The sequence below is a fragment of the Bicyclus anynana genome, chromosome 2 (genome assembly GCF_947172395.1).
Source record: "Bicyclus anynana chromosome 2, ilBicAnyn1.1, whole genome shotgun sequence".
Classification (NCBI taxonomy): domain Eukaryota; kingdom Metazoa; phylum Arthropoda; class Insecta; order Lepidoptera; family Nymphalidae; genus Bicyclus; species Bicyclus anynana.
This window is the reverse complement of record NC_069084.1, coordinates 16,826,093-16,846,559: the sequence shown is the minus strand read 5'-3', so window position 1 is coordinate 16,846,559 and position 20,467 is coordinate 16,826,093. Positions and strand designations below refer to the sequence as shown.

The 20,467-nt window shown below is 40.4% G+C and overlaps 2 protein-coding genes across 5 annotated transcripts in view; one reads left to right on the top strand and one right to left on the bottom strand.

Moving 5' to 3' along the window:
• Positions 1 to 20,467, bottom strand: part of LOC112050248 (phosphatidylinositol-3-phosphatase SAC1) — a 260,117-nt gene that overhangs the window by 95,328 nt on the left and 144,322 nt on the right. The gene's annotated exons all lie outside the window — the stretch shown is intronic.
• LOC112050264 (prolow-density lipoprotein receptor-related protein 1) overlaps positions 1 to 20,467 on the top strand; it is a 45,691-nt gene that overhangs the window by 22,174 nt on the left and 3,050 nt on the right. For all 4 annotated transcript variants that reach the window (XM_052888162.1, XM_052888164.1, XM_052888160.1 and 1 more), the window contains 11 exons: positions 4,243 to 4,430; positions 5,597 to 5,752; positions 6,538 to 6,739; positions 11,058 to 11,207; positions 13,040 to 13,151; positions 14,042 to 14,170; positions 15,122 to 15,345; positions 16,425 to 16,749; positions 17,683 to 17,837; positions 18,578 to 18,667; positions 20,043 to 20,124. In XM_052888162.1, the coding sequence (XP_052744122.1) occupies positions 4,243 to 4,430; positions 5,597 to 5,752; positions 6,538 to 6,739; positions 11,058 to 11,207; positions 13,040 to 13,151; positions 14,042 to 14,170; positions 15,122 to 15,345; positions 16,425 to 16,749; positions 17,683 to 17,837; positions 18,578 to 18,667; positions 20,043 to 20,124 (1,813 nt within the window). The remainder of the gene's footprint in view (positions 1 to 4,242; positions 4,431 to 5,596; positions 5,753 to 6,537; positions 6,740 to 11,057; positions 11,208 to 13,039; positions 13,152 to 14,041; positions 14,171 to 15,121; positions 15,346 to 16,424; positions 16,750 to 17,682; positions 17,838 to 18,577; positions 18,668 to 20,042; positions 20,125 to 20,467) is intronic.

Here is a 20,467-nt window from a genome sequence, read left to right as displayed (position 1 = left end):
GGACTTTATATAGCGCAGTTTATAATGGAGCGTGTAATTCTAATTTTGATACCTGGTTGTTTGTATTAAGCGATGTGATACGCCACCGTTTTATTTATAGTGAACTACAAAATATCAAATGCTAGCGGACGATCCGACTTCGTCCGCGTCGAAGGCAGTTTTTTACTAATCCCGCGGGAACCATGGGCTTTCCGGGATGATAAGTAGCCTATGTGACTGGTTGCTGTCCTATTAAAATTCTATCTTAATGCCTTTCGAATGACTCTCCCAGATCAGAGCAATTTAGTACGATGGGGGAAAGCCACTGAAAAATCTTGCTATACTTGTGGTGAGGCAATAGGAACAGCAAGGCACTTGTTGGTTGAATGCAAGGTGCTCCTGGATAGGGGTCCTTACTCACGTCGTCATGATAGAGTACTCCAAATTATACGTGAAGCTATAAGCCTTTCAGTAGCTAGAGCTCAAAAAGGATTGACTACAAATAAAAGACAAATTAACTTCGTCAAAGCAGGTTCAATAACAAAATCATCTAGTAAGCCTTACTCAATCCTAGGTTCTGCACCTGATTGGACTTCATTAATGGATACGTATGAGAAATATTATAAAATCCCAGCGGATGTCGCTGTTTCGAGATTAGACCAGACATTTTCATTTTGTAGAAACAAACAAAGCGAATAGTACTTGTAGAGCTTACTGTGCCGTGGGAGACTAACATTCCGAAGTTCTGCTCTAATAGGATCTTACCAAATTTAGATAGGTAGGGAGAACAACACGAGCAGAGAAGGGGAGTGTTGATCGATGGTCAAGGAATTACTTAACCCTATCCAGTAGTCACAAGTCCTGGACTTTGTTTGGTGTTTTTCTCTCTACCACGCGATGGACTCGGCACCTGCACGGTGAATCCATGGAATGCTAAGATATTCGTCTCATAATCCAGAGTAAAATCTATTTTTATTCCAAATTTTAGCCAAATCACTTCTGTAGCCGCAGCGTAAAGGAGCACACATTTTAAAGTTACTTATACGTTTTTATGAAAAAATATGTATTAAATTCTCAAATATGTACTGACAATGTACATTCATAATTTTTATTTCTCTAACGACTCTTTAGGTCCTATTTTATATATCGCAAGAACAGCTCTTTTCTCGTGTCAGCCATATGACGAATTTTTTTTACCGCATATGCAGCTGAACTAAGTCTGTTCGATAGATTATTTACATGTGGACAATTACGCTGCGACCAAGATGAGAGAAGCATCAATGAACAATGTGGCAAAAAATATAATTCATTTTGAAAGCTTCCGTTACGTGCTCTGCGTAATCGGTTAAAGTAACCTCTGGGCCAGTGCGGAAGTTCTATGAGGCAATATTTTTATGGAAAAAATTAAAAACGTTTATTATACTTACATCATTTATTAATCAGTTTTAATACAATGACATTTAATTCCCTTCCACACATTAACCCTGCACTTTCACTTAGCCTGTTGGGAAATTCCTGTTATCGAAGATTTGCCTTGGCCCATACATGAGGCGATCACCGTAAGGCATTTCCATGATGGGCATAAAACTTAGACTCCGAATTGGTAGCCTATCTCCTTCCCATATGGCAACTGCGGAGACAGTGTAACCAGTTAAGGCGATTGCCATACCAATGAATAGGAAAAATACTTTGAAATCCATGTCTTGGCAAGTATGTCGTTTGTTGGTAGATTCTAGGGTTGGTAGTGCAAGGGGAAACACAATGATTTCCCCATCTTAAAGCGGGCTTTATGTAGTGAAGTTTATAATGGAGCGTGTAATTGTAATTTTGATAACTGATTGTTTGTATTAAGCGATGCGACACGCTACCGTTTAATTAACAGTGAACTACAAAATATTGAATATGTTGAACACGGTTGCTTGTAGGTAAATTATAAATAATTATAACCTACATATTTAGACACGCCTCATGTACCTACCTATGTACTCTCACTTCACGGAAAACGAGTTATTTATTCGAAATTAAATATGTCCTTTCTACAGCAGGCGTCCACAGATTCGCATAGTACGCATTGGACGCATCGCATCAAACGGACTTTAGTATTCTTTGTATAGAAATCCATACAATTGCGTCCGCTGATCCGCATTGTACAGATCGCATCGATTGGATTTTATCTAACGTAAAATTAAAAATCCGTTTGATGCGATGCGACGATGCGGATCTGTGGACGCCTAGCATTATCGTATATCGATCGGATCGGGCTTGTAAAATAATGTATATACATTATACATACACATAAAAAGGAAACAGATACTTTAATGCCATTTTTAATCCACTTCAAAAGAAAGAGTAGGTTCCTAATTGGTCGGAATTTGTGTGCGTTATTAAAACTAATTATAATGAAAAAGTGATCGTCCGTGTGTCTGTAAATGCGGATGCCCCGGACCAGATTCGAACCTACACCCTCAGGAATAGGAGGCAGAGGTCATTTCCACTGGGCTATCACGGCTCTTAGAGACTATTATACTACGAGTGTAATATATACGTAAATATCACAGCGCCATTTTGTTATTTAGGGATCCATTTGTGCATTATTATGGTTTACATTTCTAATTTATCTACGGAGCCCTACAATGCTTGTGGCGGCCACGCACTTTTGTTTTTCACGTTTTAGTATAATTAGGAATAGAACCATATTTAATTTTGCGGTCTAATTCGATGTGGTTTAATTGATATTAAATAAACGCACATACAGATGTGTAATATTTTTGCAAAATAAATCTGAGTCCTTTTATCTGTGGGGTTGCGTTTTCTAGAGGACGCATTTTTTTTTTATGTGTAGGGGTCAGTGGAAAGCTAAAACCATGTTTGTGGGGTTGCCAATCTTGTCCTACGAAAGCCATCTTAAAAATAGGGGCTGTAATGATTTTACCTATCGAACTTGTCTAATAATAAAAATGTTATAACATTTTTGTTGCTAATTGAATTCTTTGTCGTAGAACCATAATTAAAAAAGTTCATTTAAGAGACATCAAAAAAATAAAATTGCGTTCTCTAAAAAACCTTTCGTTTTCGTGATGAATGACTTTTAGTTTTTATATATAAAGAAGATAGATAGATTAGTTAATTATCTACTAACTGCGTAGAGCAGGGTAATATATATGCATCAATCAATCGTCAATCAAATCAGCACTGTTTATTCAGCACAATGCTGAGTTGGTACCCTTTTTAAGGTTGTGCTAAACATGACAGAGTGCTGTTTAATGCTTCGACTACTTTAGTTTTTTTTTACACTTCACCACGTGGTTGAGGCATCGGACATTACAATAGTGCTTAGGCATTATGGTATTGTACCTAGCACTATTTAAGCTTAACAACTAACATTTATTGTACTTATTGTACCATTACAATCATTAATTAATAGATGTTCGGTTATATCTTCAAAACTATCCAAATAATTAATGCAGTTTTCAGCAATAGATAGTGATACAAGAAAAAGATTTATATGTACATGTTAAAAATATGTCGGTTATTTAAAAAGCGGAGGCATAACAGCTCCCGGGCCGTGTACGTTTCGTCCTGGGGGGCGAGGATGTGCCATAAAGAAACCCTGTAGGCTGTAATATAGACTAATCATAATATTAGCATCTACGTAGCACCCATACGAAGCTGGGGCGGTACTAGTAGCAGGGGAGCCCGGGATGCTAAATTTGCAGTTACTAAAGCGTCATTGAAATCGATTAGATTTGGTAGATTAGGTGATAGAAAGAATAAAAGGTTATATACTTTTTTCGCTTTCAGCGGTGGGAAAAAAAAACTACAGACTTTAAAGACAATTTTTATTACTTCGGCTTACTGAAATCATCAGAAAACATGAGCGATTATTCAGGAAATTAGTTCATTCAAAATAAGTAAAACATTAACCGCGCTCGTGGCTCGATAACAGAAATATAAGAGGTTTTATTTTGTAACTTTAGAACCCTTCCATTCCTTTACGTTACTCTCAAAACGTCAGATTTTCGAAATGCATACCTTTTAGCTATCAACTCTACCTACCTTATCTTAATCTGACGTGCTGATTGAGTATTTCTTAAGTTTTTTTGGTTGCCCTAAACGTACCTTAATAATAATTAAGGGCTCATACTTAGTGGAGGTAATCAAGAACGTGCAAGGTATACTCCGAATATTCATCTGTCGCGCTCGAGTAACTGCAAAAATCTCGTCTTCGGCTCCCCTACTATAGGTTTCTTTTTTGCTGTTCAGATGCAACGGCCGAGTGGACTGCCCCGGCGGGACAGATGAAGACGGCTGCGACTTCCACTGCGGCGGTGCGGGCAGTGACCTGTTCCCGTGCCGCCAGGAGTACAAGTGTGTGAGGCGAGGCCGCGTGTGCAACGGCCGCCGGGACTGCAGCGACGGCTCCGACGAGACCTTCGAGGCCTGCGTCAAAGGTGACCAGGGGACCTCATTGTATTGCACGCACTGTTACGGGTTAAGGTCATAGCTCGTTAGAGCCAACTAGTACCCAACCCGCATCATCTTCCATTGCGGTGTGCGGACAGCGATCTGTTTCCGTGCCGCCAGGAGTACAAGTGTGAGGCGAGGACGCGTGTGCAACGGCCGCTGGGACTGCAGCGACGGCTTCGACGAGACCTTCGAGGCCTGCGTCAAAGGTGACCAGGGGACCGCATTGTATTTCACGCACTGTTACGGGTTAAGGTCATAGCTCGTTAGAGCCAACTAGCACCCAACCCGCATCATCTTCCATTGCGGTGTGCGGACAGCGATCTGTTTCCGTGCCGCCAGGAGTACAAATGTGTGAGGCGAGGACGCGTGTGCAACGGCCGCTGGGACTGCAGCGACGGCTTCGACGAGACCTTCGAGGCCTGCGTCAAAGGTGACCAGGGACCCCATTGTATTGCACGCACTGTTACGGGTTAAGGTCATAGCTCGTTAGAGCCACCCAGCACTCTACCAATACCTCGCTGTGTGCGTTTATTATTTTTTTGTATGGATTTAGACAAACTGTGGTCGTCATTGTCATCGATTTATTTTGACTTTTATAAACAAAGGAGATAAGGAGCGGACTCATCACGTTGTTTATTGGATTGAGGTTGATTATTGATAATGCAACAGCAGAAATTTAATCCACTTTTTGGATTTAAAAACGGTTGACACATACTATATTATCTGCTTAAACTGACGATAGGGATTATATTCTTATTCCAAAGCCTGATGCGTATCGTTGTATATGTCGAACAAAAGTCAAGAAAAGGCGAAATTTTTATAATGAATTACACAGTTTATTTCAGGGTTCTGTGAACTGACTTACATTTAACAGTTTCTTACTAATATATTTTATTTATACTTTATTTATTTATTTTATTCTTTCACTTACATTTGGTCATATTTTTATACATTGAAAAAATTTTAAAATTCATCAAAAAAGTTCAAAGTAAAATACCCTAATCACTACTTTTTATAGTTCACTTTACTTTGAAGTAGTTTGATGCTTAAATTTTAATCAATGTTTATAAATATGTTTCTCGAACGTAAAATCAATGGAAAGATTTATTGTTCTGGATGCTGAGCTAAATTAGAGTTTATTCGTCAACAGTGGGCAAAACCATGCCGCTACCTATTCATCATCCCGTTCGCGCGGACAACTGCAGCTCGGGCTACCGGTGCGACGACTCGCAGTGCGTCGAGTGGACGCAAGTGTGCGACAACTCTACAGACTGCGTCGACGCTTCCGACGAGGGCGCTCTGTGCGGTTAGATATGTCATAAGCTGCCATTAATGAACTAAAGTTGTGCAGTTTTAACGTAAATTATTGGAGATATTATATTTTATTTACCTCCTTCCCTGATATCGTCTTTTACTTTTACACACATTATGTTATAGAATACCTAAGCAAAATATAAATTCAATAATATTTGATAGCAGAAAAACATCGCGTGGAACTTTTTTTTTCATTGGCCCACCAAGCGGTGGACTATTAACCTGACCCCTCTCATTCTGAGAGGAGACTCGCGCTCAACTTTGAGCTGAATATAGGAACAAATCCCTGAATCGGTTCAGTGAAATGACAAAAAACATGTCAGTTCTTGTTTGATGCTAAGTCTGAAGCAAGATTTAGACTTATTTCATAAAGTCTGACTAAGAAAAAGTCCTGCTATACAATCTCTTTCTATACTTATTGGCTTTTAAAGTAACATTTATATATTATTATCAATGGACACCAGCAAGTAAATTTTGTAAAAATGTTAGGTTAGAACATAAACAACCCGGTCACTTAGGTCAGTGTTTAGGTTATAACCTGTTTTTTCACTGAAACAATTTAGGGATTTGTTCAAATCACTAGATTAGTTTAGGGAAAAGATAAAATCGTGTTGTTATTTTAACATTCTCCGTGATTTGATTACATCCCTCAGGGAATTGACCAAATCTGTGTTTTTATCATATCCCTGCGACATATACAAATTTATGCCGATACTTTGAAACGGAAACCGACAGTTCGGTCGGACACTACTTTTATGTTGAATTTTTTCTATCCAGCCAAATCGTGCCAACGCGACACGTGCCAGCAAGCGTGCCACGCGACTCCGCGCGGGCCGGCGTGCTCGTGCTCGCGCGGGTACGCGGCGCACGGGAGCACGTGCCGCGACGTGGACGAGTGTGAGCAGCGGCCGTGCTCGCACGCGTGCCACAACACGATGGGCTCTTTTGCGTGCTCGTGCCACCGGGGGTACGCTTTGAGGTAAGCTCATCAACGAAGGGTGCGTTCTTATTGTGTTAATAGTGAAATTTACCGTTGGATGACTGTCGTCTGCAGCAGTGCTGTGTCGTTCAATGATAAAAATCGTTAGAGTGAGAACACTAAAACGACTTATATTCATTGAACGACACCGATATTCCGAACGATACTGAACTAACACCTATACTAAAGCCATACTCAAGAAGTACTGTTTACCAACAAACAAATTAAAAATGAGGGTATAAATTGCTAGTCATTTCACACCTACATTACCATGAATAACATTTTATTATGAACTATATATAATTTAAAATAAAAAAATTATGAAATGACATGCATTTTTTACCCTCATTTCTAATTTGTTTGTTAGTAAATAGTACTCCTCGTGTATGGCTTTAGTATAGTTCTGTATTGTTCGAAATATAGGCGTCGTCCCATTCGATCGGGCCGATTTTATCGGTTCTACGTGCCCATTACTTCGCTGTGTCGTGGCAGTAAATGTTTGTTGTCGCGACAGATACGCCTGCAAGACTATAAGACTGTAAGGAGGGTTATTACTGTGTCGATTTACGGCGACGATATTTTACTCTGACATAATGGGAACTTTTAAGATACCGCTTTCAGCAAATTAGTAATTAATAAAATAAAATATAAAAAAAAATCTCGGTAATTATTTTTGGAATAAATTAAAAACATTTATTATGCGTATTTCATTTATTAATCAGTGTTAATACAATGAAACTTTATGGTCCTTATTGACCGTTAACTCTCACGTACCCCGCTGGTCAATACCTGCCGTAATGATGACCATAGTGATGATGCCTGTGCATCGCTCCGTAGTCATCATCGAAAGCGACGGCGAAGGGCATAAGCCTTAGACTCCGAATTGGTAACCTGTCCTCTTCGTATATTGGATCTGCGGAGACGGTGTATGCAGTTAAGGCGATCACCATTCCAATAATTAGGAAAAAGATTTTAGAATCCATCGCTTGGCAAGTATTTCCTCGGTAAAGATGGTAAAGAGTAGTTTTGGTACTACAAAGAGCAAAGCAGATAATGCTTTCCCCATCTTAAAGCGGGCTTTATATAGTGCAGTTTATAATAGAGCGTGTAATTGTAATTTTGATACTTAGTTGTTTGTGTTAAGCGATGCGACACGCCACCGTTTAATGGTGGTAATTACACGGTGGCAATTAAATGAAGTATCAAATATGTTGAACACGGTTGTTTATAGGTATACAATTATGGCCTACATAATTTTTCAATTTGTAATCCATTGCGAATGTGTAATTTTGTGCAAAATACATCAGAGTTCTTTTATTTGTGGCTTACAAAAACCGAAACGCGATCAGCTATGATGGGGAGCATGTGACATCACATATAAAACAAAACATCTGTTTCATTTAAAATTACCATCAGGTGAGATTGTAGTCAAGGGCTAACTTGTAAAGAAAAAAATTGTATCAGCCAAGTCACTTTCCCCAGCAAAACCCTGGGACCCTTAACAAGATCGCGGGAAACGATGCTTGGACCGAAAACAAAAAAGGGTGGCGGTCGGGATATGAACTTACCTGGGTCTTGCAATGCGATCAACTTCAGAGGCAGAAGACACAATCCATTCCTCTTCCAGTTTTCCCTTGGAGGAGTGGCTTATTCCAGCGTTTTGCCAGGAGTAACAAAGTGCGAGCAACGGTTGACAATACGAAGCGCTTGGTCTTGGCCAAAAGATGTCTTCACTTATAGAGTTGGACTTAGTAAGTGAAGATATCTTGAACTGGCCGGTATTGAATACCAAGGACGGACAGCTGATTCGTTCAAATATAGTATGAAGTTAAATGAAGGTCTATTTCTAACGCTAAAATTGAAAATGCAACACCGTTCGAAAAATAGCGTCGTGTTTTAAAAACGCTGTTGTGTGAACATATACTTGGGAATGCATTTGTTGTATTTGAATGCTTTTTTTACGCCCGTTAAAAAAACGCTTGTGCGAATGGGGGCTGAGACGGTCACGACGTGTTTATAGTAGAGTCCCTTAATCTCCAAAAAACTCACTGTGTTTGGTAGATTAATTCGTTCCAAGACTTTGCGCTTTTTTTGGAGACAAATAAAAATCCTTTCGTGATTCAAAATTGATGCGTTACTTTATTGCGTGTTACAGTATAGAATGATAATGACAATTAAAAGTTTGACAGTTTTATAAATTGATTGTGACGTTTTTTCTTCGAAGAGGATACGTGGACCAATCGCAGCCCACGTAACGTTTCGTTGCGCGCCAACATGCCCCCGGCCTTGGAATCCTGGATTTCAAAGTGCTTCGTCAGGATCGACCAAGGGACAGATTTTGGTATAAGCACGTCGCACGAGTCCTGATGATGTGCGGATTTCGGCCACTCGTGCAACGCCGTCCTTCCCAGGAATGCTCCTCACTACTCGCCCCAGATGCCACTTCAATGGGGGAAAGTTATCCTCTTTTATTATCACCATTGTATCGGGCTTGAGATCTTGAATAGTTTCCCTCCATTTAACTCGAGTTTGCAGTTCGGATACGTATTCTTTGGACCAGCGGGTCCAGAAGTGTTGACGAATCTGTTCCACTCGCTGGTACCGGTCAAGGCGATGAACTGGTGCATCCACGAGGCTGTCGCAGGCAGGCGTTGTAAGCGGCCGGCCAACTAGAAAATGAGCAGGAGTGAGGGGAAGAAGGTCGTTAGGGTGCGATGATATTGGAGATAGCGGACGGGAGTTGAGGACAGCTTCAATTTGTGCTAATACAGTGCTATACTCTTCGTAGGTGAGATTCGCGTTACCCACCACGCGACGAAGGTGGTATTTACACGAGCGCACTCCTGCCTCCCACAATCCACCAAAATGAGGCGCGTATGGGACAATGAATTTAAATTTAATATTTTGTTGACTAGCGTGTTCAATAATTTCATCACCACAACGTTCTAGAAAGTCTGCGAATTCGTTTTTAAGACCTAAAAATGTGCGGGCATTGTCCGACCAAATTTCGTCGGGCTTAGACCGACGGGATATTAAACGGCTAAGTGCAAGCAAGTAAGCCTTAGCAGTGAGATCACTAACTAGTTCTAAATGTACTGCACGTGTAGCAAAACAGATAAAAATGCATATGTATGCCTTAGTTGTTTTAGCGCCCTTACCCTTACGATTTAAAATGGAAATTGGCCCCCCGTAGTCCACGCCACAGCGATAGAACGGAAAGGTGGGTGTGATTCTCTCAGAGGGTAAATTTCCCATAAGAGGAGTAAGTGTACGACCTTTGATACGCTTGCATACGACGCAATCATGTAAAACTTTTCTAGCGAGATTTCTACCTGCAAGTGGCCACCACGATTCGCGAATGTGGCAAAGAAGCGCTTGTGGTGCAGCGTGTAATAATATTTTATGCGCGTGTCGGAAAAGAAGAAGAGTAAAACGATGTTTGCCTGATAGTAACACGGGATGTTTTTTATCATAGTCGAACTCTGAAGAATAGTCTAACCTGCCACCAACTCGCAGAATTCTATCGTTGTCAATAAACAAACTTAATTTACTCAAGTTGTGTTTATTCTTTAATGCGTTTTTGTTGACTATTGACTTGTACTCAACTGGAAAAGATTCTAATTGAGACAGCCTAGTCAACAATTTGTCGGACTCCCTCAGCTCATCGACGCTAAGCACACCCGACCGCTTACTAAATTTGTTACGTGTATTATGTATAAATCGTAAAACATATGCAGTCGCGTGTCTCAACCTGCTGAACTGTGAGAATCGTTCAAAGTTGATAAAACCATCTTCAAATTCCGACATATGACTGGTTAGCGCGGTTACGTCTGTATTTTTTAAATCAGGCAAATCGCCAGTATCATACTGCGTATAAAAGTGCTCTGTGCTCTGTAGTACATAGAAAGTACATCTTCTATAAAAATGGATGAAGTGTCATTCGATTCGGCAAATTTTGCAAAAGATAATTTATTTGATTATTAGATTAAGATATTTATTTGACAAAAGATTCAAAAAGAAGAGGAAACCTAACAAAAACTGTCTACATTCAATTCCGAATCGAATGACACCTCATCCATTTTTATAGGAGACGGAGAACTTTTTTTTTGTACTAAAGAGCACATGTTAACCAGTGTACAAGCCTGTTATATAATGTTTCCCCTTATAATATAACTTTTACCGTAGTTTTTCAGACATAGATTAAAAATATAATAAATACCAAATCCAAATGTCATTTAATTTAATTTCGTTACACGCATGTTCCTCATATTAAAGATTGGACGGACATGCATGTTCCTTATATGTATTTCTATCAAAGATTGGACGGTCGTTCGTGCAAAGCCCTGCACGGCCCCTTCTCCGTGCTGTACACGGCGGGCCACTCGATATGGTCCATGACCCACCACCTGCACAACAAGCCGCTGCGCACCGACATCCTCGGCATCAACGACCTGGATGTGGACGTGCGGTAAGATCATCATCAGTGATCAGTTTTGTGTTAGAAACCTAAAGTATAATTTGTACGCATAGATGCGTACTTACATCATACTTAAATACTGCATACACGCCACTGATCATCAACATCAACAATTGAAAACAAGGTCCACCATAAGGGGGTCGTACTCATCACTGAGAGGTGGTGGACTGGGGGTTCGATCTCCGCCCGTTGGACTATTGTCGTACGTACATACTCCTAACACCTAACTCAGTCTTGTTCGAGTCATTGGAGGGGAATGAATAGGGTCATACTTAAAAGATATTTCAAATATTCTTTAAGAATCTGTCTATATTTAAGTAGCGGAAATCTTGAAATTCTGTTTCTTACTAATCCCGCAGGAACCATAGATTTTTCCGGGATAAAAAGTATATCAGCTGCTCTTAGGTCTATTTTATCTGTATACCAAATTTCATCCAAATCGGCTCGGCGGTTTAGCTGTGAAAAGGTAACCGACAAACAAACATCATTCTCTGTAAAAGCTGCTCGACTCTGGAATTCCTTACCTCTCGAGGCTCGGCGTGCGCAATCTCTAGCTTCTTTCAAACAACTGGTAAATATGCACTTCTTTCCTCCTTGACCTTTTTATCATTCCGTATTTATTTTCGTTTAAATGATTTTATTTATTTGTTCATGTTTAAATAATTGTTGATGTTGTCTTGTTTCTTACTTTTTACATCTAAATTATTTAAATAAAATTTTCGTATGTATGCTTATGTTATATAAGTATATATATATATATTTGTAAGTATCCTTATTTATGTAGGAATATATGTAATTGTTGGTTATTGTTGCATTATTCCTTGTATTTATTTTCTCTTTTTTCGATTGGTTGTCTGGAAGAGATCGCTCATTAGCGATAAGGCCGCCAATTGTACATTAGTTTTTAAGTTAATTTCTTGCCTGTTATTATTATTTTTGGTGTACAATAAAGTATATTTCATTCATTCATTCATTCATTCATTCATTCATTCATTCATTCATTCATTCATTCATTCATTCATTCATTCATTCAAACATACATACTTTCGCATTTATTGTAATATGTGTATAAATGGACTATTAAATGCCGTGGCAACTTCATCTCATTGGATAGTACACAGTTACGCAAGCAACCAATAAACTATCAGTGACGAACGGACACTTAAACCGCATATAATAAAGAAGATGGTGCACTGTATGATTCAATAAAGGATGGTACTCGTGACAGGTATCAGTTTGACGTAACTATACATTGTTTAATTATTTAGTAAATATTATTTTATAACAGTGTTTATTACAATTATCTATAACCTGATTAATAAATTTATTAATTATTAACTAAACGGATAGTATAAGGTAGAATATTTGTATTTAAACAATATACATATTGATTGATATACCTATATCCTATTATCACAAACAAAACGTTGACAAATACGTGGACTTAATATTTTCTTTCTGTATCAAATTACGAACATTTAATCCGATTTTAATGGTTACCATTATGAGAATCGTTAATCGATTACTATTTCGATTCAGCGACATAATATTATAGTGTTTAGACTGCATTTACGCATAGGCGTATATTATATAGCGGCATTCAATAATGGTCCAGTGCCCATCCTAGGATTCACCCTAGGAAGGTCTGGGGTTCACAGGCTCTCCGAAAAATAACTGTTGAGTTAACTTCTCTTCCCAGCAGAACCTGCCATCCGAACCACTCGCGGTGGTAGTCTTTACTGATTGTAAAGTCAAAGTTTGATTATTTGTAAACCTACTTGAAATAAATGCATATAGATTTTAATATTTTTTTAATTGTTTAGAAACGAAAAGGTTTACGTGACGCTCGGCCAATCGTCGATGCTTCTAAAACTCAACTTGTCCAAAGAAAACCCGCATTCTGATGAGATAACGCACATAGGAGTACCTGATAAGGTAAGTTGTACATATTTTGCATAAAATGCGGTTTTTCACAAAATTCACTTATTTCACCGTAAAGCCTTCCTCGATAAATGGGCTATCTAAAACTGAAAGAATTTTTTAAATCTGACCAGTAGTTCCTGAGATTAGCGCGTTCAACCAAACAAACAAATTCTTCAGCTTTATGTTATTAGATTTGAAGATTAGATTAACAATCTATCTCCATTCAAAATTAATTTCATCTAAATCGGTTCAGTAGTTGCGGCGTGAATAATATTAGTTTCATATTCGACGCCTCAATTTCCTCATTGAGTGATTAAATGACGAATTCAGTCTAATCTAAGATGCTTTTGTAATAATTAAAAAAGTATCCTTCCTACAATAATATTTTGGGAACAAGAATTTATTTGTAATAGTAAAGTGAATAGACATGTTTATGTGAGAAACTAGTTCCTCGATTACAGGTGGTATTAACATTCATTATTTATGTTATTGTAGAGATGTATCAGTGTTGGTATAAATAAAAGGGTATTTGATGACTTGAGCTGTTGTTTGTTAGGCAGTGTAGACGCCGTCACGCTGCCAGTTGCCTTAGTGATTTTGTGCAATCCCCGGCTTGAGATCCCAGATTGAGATTTTCTTAATAGGTCCAGGTCTGGCTGGTGGGAGGCTTCGGCCGCGGCTAGTTACAAGCACCCTACCGACAAAGGCGTACCGCTAAGATTATCGATCCGATACGATCTCGTGTAGAAACCGAAAGGAGTGTGGATTTCATCCTACTCTTAACAAGTTAGCCCGCTTCCATCTTAGATTGCATCATCACTTACCATCATGTGAGATTGCAGTCAAGGGCTAACTTGTAAAGAATAAAAAAGGGGTTCACTACAATAGTCGTGTATGTGCAGGTGGCATTGGATTGGATCACCGGCAACGTTTACTTCGTGGACGCCACGCCTTCGGCCGGCTGCGTGAGGGTGTGCCACTTCCAGCGCAGGCGGTGCGCGCGCCTGCAGGAACTATCCCTCCACACTACGGTAAGGGTGGAATATGCCTATTTACTTGAAAAAGATTCGTCTACTGAAATTCAGTTTTTCACTAATCTCACGGAAACCATGTTTTTTTTTAATTCGTATATTTATTTGAGGAAGCTTCGTCTACTGAAATTCAGTTTTTCGCTAATCCCACGGGAATAATGGACTTTTCTGGAATAAAAAGTAATATATTTCATTCATTCATTCATTCATTATATTATGTTGCTCAATAACCTCTTCGATCTTACAGAGAAAGCCTTATTAAAATAGGTTCTGCCATTCCAAAGATTACCTCGGACAAATAGATAGTTAAAAAAGCTTGATTGTGTTTTAGTATCGTGTAAATAAATAGTTAAGCACTTGAGAAAACACAGTTGTTTTAAAATCACAGACAGACATTTTATTTACAGATATGTACGAGTATGTATGTTATCGTTGTATACGCCTGCTTGTTCCAAGGACAATGATTTCGCTGACCATGAATAATAAATATATTTCATTTATTTATTTAATGTTTGAACATTACAGTATAATCTAACTATGTGTATAATATAATATAACACATGTCATCTATACTATCTATACTAATATTATAAAGCTGAAGAGTTTGTTTGATTGAACGCGCTAATCTCAGGAACTACTGGTTCGATTTGAAAAATTCTTTCAGTGTTAGATAGCCCATTTATCGAGGAAGGCTATAGGCTATATATTATCCCCGTAATCACACGGGAACGGGAACCATGCAGGTGAGACCCCGCGGCGTCAGCTAGTATTATATTATAATACAAGACACGGGTTTACATGGTAAGGAAACCAAATAAATAGCGGTTTCATCCACGTAGTTTCAGTTCAATATCGAAGATTGTTGCACGGGTATAAAATACCATATGTTAATCACTGATAATGTAACTTTCCATTGGTAAAAGTAATTTTAAATTGGTTTTGTGGTCCCAGGTAACCGCTCTGTCAGTGGACCCGGCCAACCGTGTGATGTTCTACTGCACGCGCGCGGGCCACGAGACAGCGCTGCACTCCGCTTCGCTCTCCGGTCGGAACGTGACTCTCGTGGCCAAGCTCGGCGCCTGCTCCGGACTGGCCACTGACTCCTTCTCGAGGATTCTGTACATCGCGTCTAATCATCCGTCCGGTATCCTGGAGATCACCTATGATGGCACTCCGTGAGTATATTACACAGTTAATATTAAAATGGTTTTTTTTTATCCTACTGTCTAATTTATTTATCATTATCAGCCTCAGACCACTTACCATAGGACCTGCCTCGCTAGACGTTACCTTTACGTGTCAAAGGTATATGATCACGATCTAAACGTGTTTATGCAAAGTGCGTATATAGATTCAATGTTTCATTGTGTTAAAATTACACGTTTGTGTATTTTAATTTATAGTGGTATGTAGTGTAAGGACACAGGATATATTTATTGATGTTAAGTATCAGCGATGTATGAATTTACCTCGTCCACCTCAAAAAACTACAGACAATTTTGTTGGTGAATTTGAGTGTGATGCAAGTCCAAGGGTAATTGGTCCGAGTTATCAGTCTATTTTTAACGCCCACCACAGAGCCGCGATAGAAGAAGGCGTGATAGCCCAGTGGATATGACTTCTGCCTATGATTTCGGAGGGTGTGGGTTCTAATCCGGTCCGGGGCACCTCCAACTTTTCAGTTGTATGCATTTTAAGAAATTAAATATCAGGTGTCTCAAACGGTGAAGGAAAAACATCGTGAGGAAATCTGCATACCTGAGAATTTTCTTAATTCTCTGCGTGTATGAAGTCTGTCAATCCGCATTGGGCCAGATTGGTGGACTATTAACCTCTCATTCGGAGAGGAGACTCGAGCGCAGCAGTGAGACGAATATGAGTTGATAATGATGATGATAATGATAATGAATGTTAAATTCATTGACATCACTATCAAATGGTAATGATAGTAACCGAGATATACGACTTAAAGTGACATAGGGGTTTGGCACCACCAACCTCTCAACTCCTAGCTGAGAATTTAACTGAAAATTTCTTGCATTAACAACCCATATATAGGTTTCCCCTCAGAATGAGAGGGGTTAGGTCAATAGTCCACGCTGGCGCAATGCGGATTGGCAGACTTCACATGCAGGTTGCAGGTTGCAGGTTTTCTCACGATGTTATTCGTTCGCCGTTTGAGATACGTGATATTTAATTTCTTGTAAGAAGGCTGGGCTATGTAAGAAATAATAATAAATATGTTTTATTTCAGAAAAACTTCCTTCGGTTTCACTAGCAAAGGACTCCATTCACCGCACGGCATGGCTCTGTTCGAAGACCACGTGTACTTCCTCAGCGGCTCGCGCCTGAGTCGCTGCATGCTCTTCGGCGCCAAGGTCTGCGACAGCTACGACCACATCAACGCGACCAACTTCGCCGTCCGCCACGAGAGCGTACAGAGAGACGATGTCACCGATGACTGTGAGGCCAACGTTTGTGCAAACGTTTGCGTGTTGGGCCCAACGGGGCCGGAGTGTGTGTGCCACGATGGTAGTGTGTCCAACGATGGTACCTGTCCGTTGGTGAAGACTGCTGAGGTGAGTTTTTGTTTGCAGACCAGTGGACGCCTTCGTCTGCGTGGATTTATGTCAATATAAAAAAGTCTAAGCTATGCTTTGTTTTGTTTATGTTTGTATTTTTGAAAAGCCGTATAAGGATTCGTTCTATATTTCCGGAGATTTTAGTAGCTAGACAAGTAAATTTTTAGAATTTTTTATATGCAAGATTACATGTTTATAATATCAGTATAGCTTACCTCACATGATTGTAGGAAGTGTAAATATGGTCTAAAATGAGACATGCTTGCCTAGAAGATGTTTGTTGTTTGAAAATAATGAAGTTATAAGAGTCGGGAAACACAGCTTGGGAAAGGTATTCCAAACCCTAGCCGTGGTTATGGTAAAAGAAGACGCAAAGCGTTTTGTATAAGACAGACAACAAAATAGGGATGTAAACCTACCCGGTGTTTCGGTTGCGTGGTAGGTTTTTTCAGAGCCATTTGGCCATATCGATTTTTTAGTGATCGATAATTTTTGCTAACACGTATACCTGTAAATCATTGAAAGGAGAATACGTCATTCCCCCCTCTCCTCAGTTGCAATCCTTTGTCGTCATAGGCGAGCGTTATCAGGTCTACCTTAAGACTGCCTGTTCACCAGAGCGGAACGAGGGAGCGGAGTGGAGTTGCGTACTGTCAGTCCACCGGAGCGGAACGAGACTGCGGAGCAGTGTTGCAGACTATGTTAAATAAATAAATGTTAAATTTCATTTATTTAACCTTGCTCCATTTCCTCGCTCCGTTTACCGGTTTAATATGAATTTTTAAAGTAGCTCGCAAGCCCCTGCCCACTTAAGAGGAGCGGAGATTTTGTGCAATCCTATTGGTTAATATTTCTCCGTTTCTCGGCTCCGCTGCCTCGCTCCGCTTCGGTGGTCTGTCAGCCTTAATCTGGTTTTTCAAACATATCCAGCTGGCGTTGTTCAACGGCTGGACGTACCAGGAGTACAAGAGCCACTCGGTGTCGTACGCGCTGGTGGCGGCGGTGCTGGTGCTGTTCGCGCTCTACCTCGCGCTCTTCGTGTACCAACACTTCGTGAAGAGGAGGAGCGACGCCGACTATATGCAGTGAGTCTGTTGTGGCGACCACCATATATGACGACCTCCGTGGCGCAGTGGTATGCAAGCTGGATTTACGAGACGGAGGTCCTGGGTTCGATCCCCGGCTGGGATTTTCTTTTCTTTTTCTTAATTGGTCCAGGTCTGGTTGGTGGAAGGCTTCGGCCGTGGCTAGTTACCACCCTACCGACAAAGACGTACCGCCAAGCGATTTAGCGTTCCGGTACGATGTCGTGTAGAAACCGTGAGTGTGTGGATTTTATCCTACTCCTAACAAGTTAGTCATGTTAGATTGCATCATCACTTACCATCAGGTGGGATTGTAGTCGAGGCCTAACATGTAGAAAAAAAATATATATATATATATACATATATATATAGAGCAGCGGCGAAGAGCTTATGCAGGCCGATTCCTGGCGGGTTACCTTTAAATCCATGCATATGCTTTGGTGCAGTGTACCTAGATATTTGAGAAACCGGAGTTTGTATCACGCTGTATGAATTTCCTTTTCATTGGGAGGCTTACCTTCATCTAAATTGCAACCTTCGCCACTGAAATAAAAAAGGTGGGAAAGAAAAATTTATGATCTGTATCTTGGGAGACAATTGATGTTGAAACCAAAGTATTGTATTTTATTTTAATACGACTTTATGGAGTCTACGGCATTTACACAATCACTAAAAAAAACTAAAATAGACAGGCAAGTTATAATGCAGATAAATAATAATGAATCATTCTTTTTTTTCAGAGTGAGATACAAAAACGCAGCGGACAGTGTCACGCAGAACCCCAGCCCATTTATAGAGATTCCGGACTCTGCGGGATATAATCTTGGAAGGTAACTACATATTGAAGTGTTGTTAAAGATAACCTATGGTACCGAGACTTGGGGCTCAGTCATTCAGAACAATTTAAGACCAATAAAAAAATGGAGTCGACACTTTTTCTTCAATGGTCTTTCTGAGTGACTCTGAGCCTATTATACATCATCATCATCATATCAGCCGATGGACGTCCTCTGCAGGACATAGGCCTTTTGTAGGGACTTCCAAACATCACGATACTGAGCCACCTGCATCCAGCGAATCCCTGCGACTCGCTTGATGTCGTCAGTCCACCTGGTGGGGGGTCGGCCAACACTGCGCTTACTAGTGCGGGGTCGCCATTCGAGCACTTTGGGACCCCAACGTCCATCGGCTCTTCGAACTATGTGCCCCGCCCATTGCCACTTCAGCTTCGCAACTCTTTGAGCTATGTCTGTGACTTTGGTTCTTCTGCGGATCTCCTCATTTCTGATTCGATCACGCAGAGATACTCCTAACATAGCTCGTTCCATCGCCCGCTGTGTGACTCTGAGCCTTCTTATGAGGCCCATAGTTAGCGACCAAGAAAGCCTATTATACACTATAGACAAACTATATGATTGAGTCCTCGCCTGCGTATTGCGGATGATAACACGCGCGCCTGTTAATATATGTATGTAAACCCCTTTTCTTAATTGGTTCAGATCTGGCTGGTGGGAGGCTTCGGCCGTGGCTAGTTACCACCCTACCGGCAAAGCCAAACGATTTAGCGTTCCGGTACGATGCCGTGTAGATACCGAAAAGAGTGTGGTTTTTTATGCTCCTCCTAATAAGTTAGCCCGCTTCTTAATTGTCTGTTCCATCTTAGATTGCATCATCACTTACCATCAGGTGAGGTTGCAGTCAAGGGCTAACTTGTAAATAATAATAAAAATTGTTCTTAACAAACTATTGCTCATGTTGCTGGTTTCGCCTCGCTCCCCTCTGTATACCTCCGCATTCGTCATTTACATAAGCGGCAGCTGATACCGACGACCGCAGTCGACTGCCGTTGGCTGCCGCCGAGTCGTCGCTGACTGCAGTCGACTGCAGTCGTCGGTATCAGCTGCCGCTCGTGTACAAGAACACTAACTAGTTTAATCTAAATTTGTGACCCGGCAAGTACGTCGAACAAAAATTACAGTAACTGTCTGTGCAGGTACAATTACGCGAGGTCCATGGTTGCCCGCTAAATCAAAGATGGCAAATAATCGAAAATTTCATACGCGATTGTAAATGACCAATGTTTCTATGCTAATAACCACCCCCTACCATATGTCGTTAACACCCGAAAATGTGACAGTTTAACTGAGTTAAACCTAACTAACAAGGTTAAACCTACTTATTCTAAATTGCATGTTTCTGTTACAGTGACTCAGCTCACGAGTTCGTGAATCCGCTGCAGTTTGTGAGGAGCCACTGGCAGGACTCGTTCTACAAGAAGAAACCCATTGTAAGCACTTTCATTCATCATAAGAGTTCAAAAAGGAAAACTAATTCCTTTTTTGTATACTCGTTTTGGTTCCTTTTTAGAATAATATTTTTTTGGACATATTTCATAATATTATATTATAACTAGCGGACGCCCGCGACTTCGTCCGCGTAAATTTCGATGTCAACTTTACTACTACCCCTACCCTACCCTACCCCTACCCTACCACTACCCCAACCCTACCCTACCCAACCCCTACATCTACCCTACCCCAAACCTACCCCTACCCTACTCCTACCTTACCTACACCCTACCCCCATCCTACCCCTACCCTCCCCGTACACTATCCTTTTCCTACCCCTAT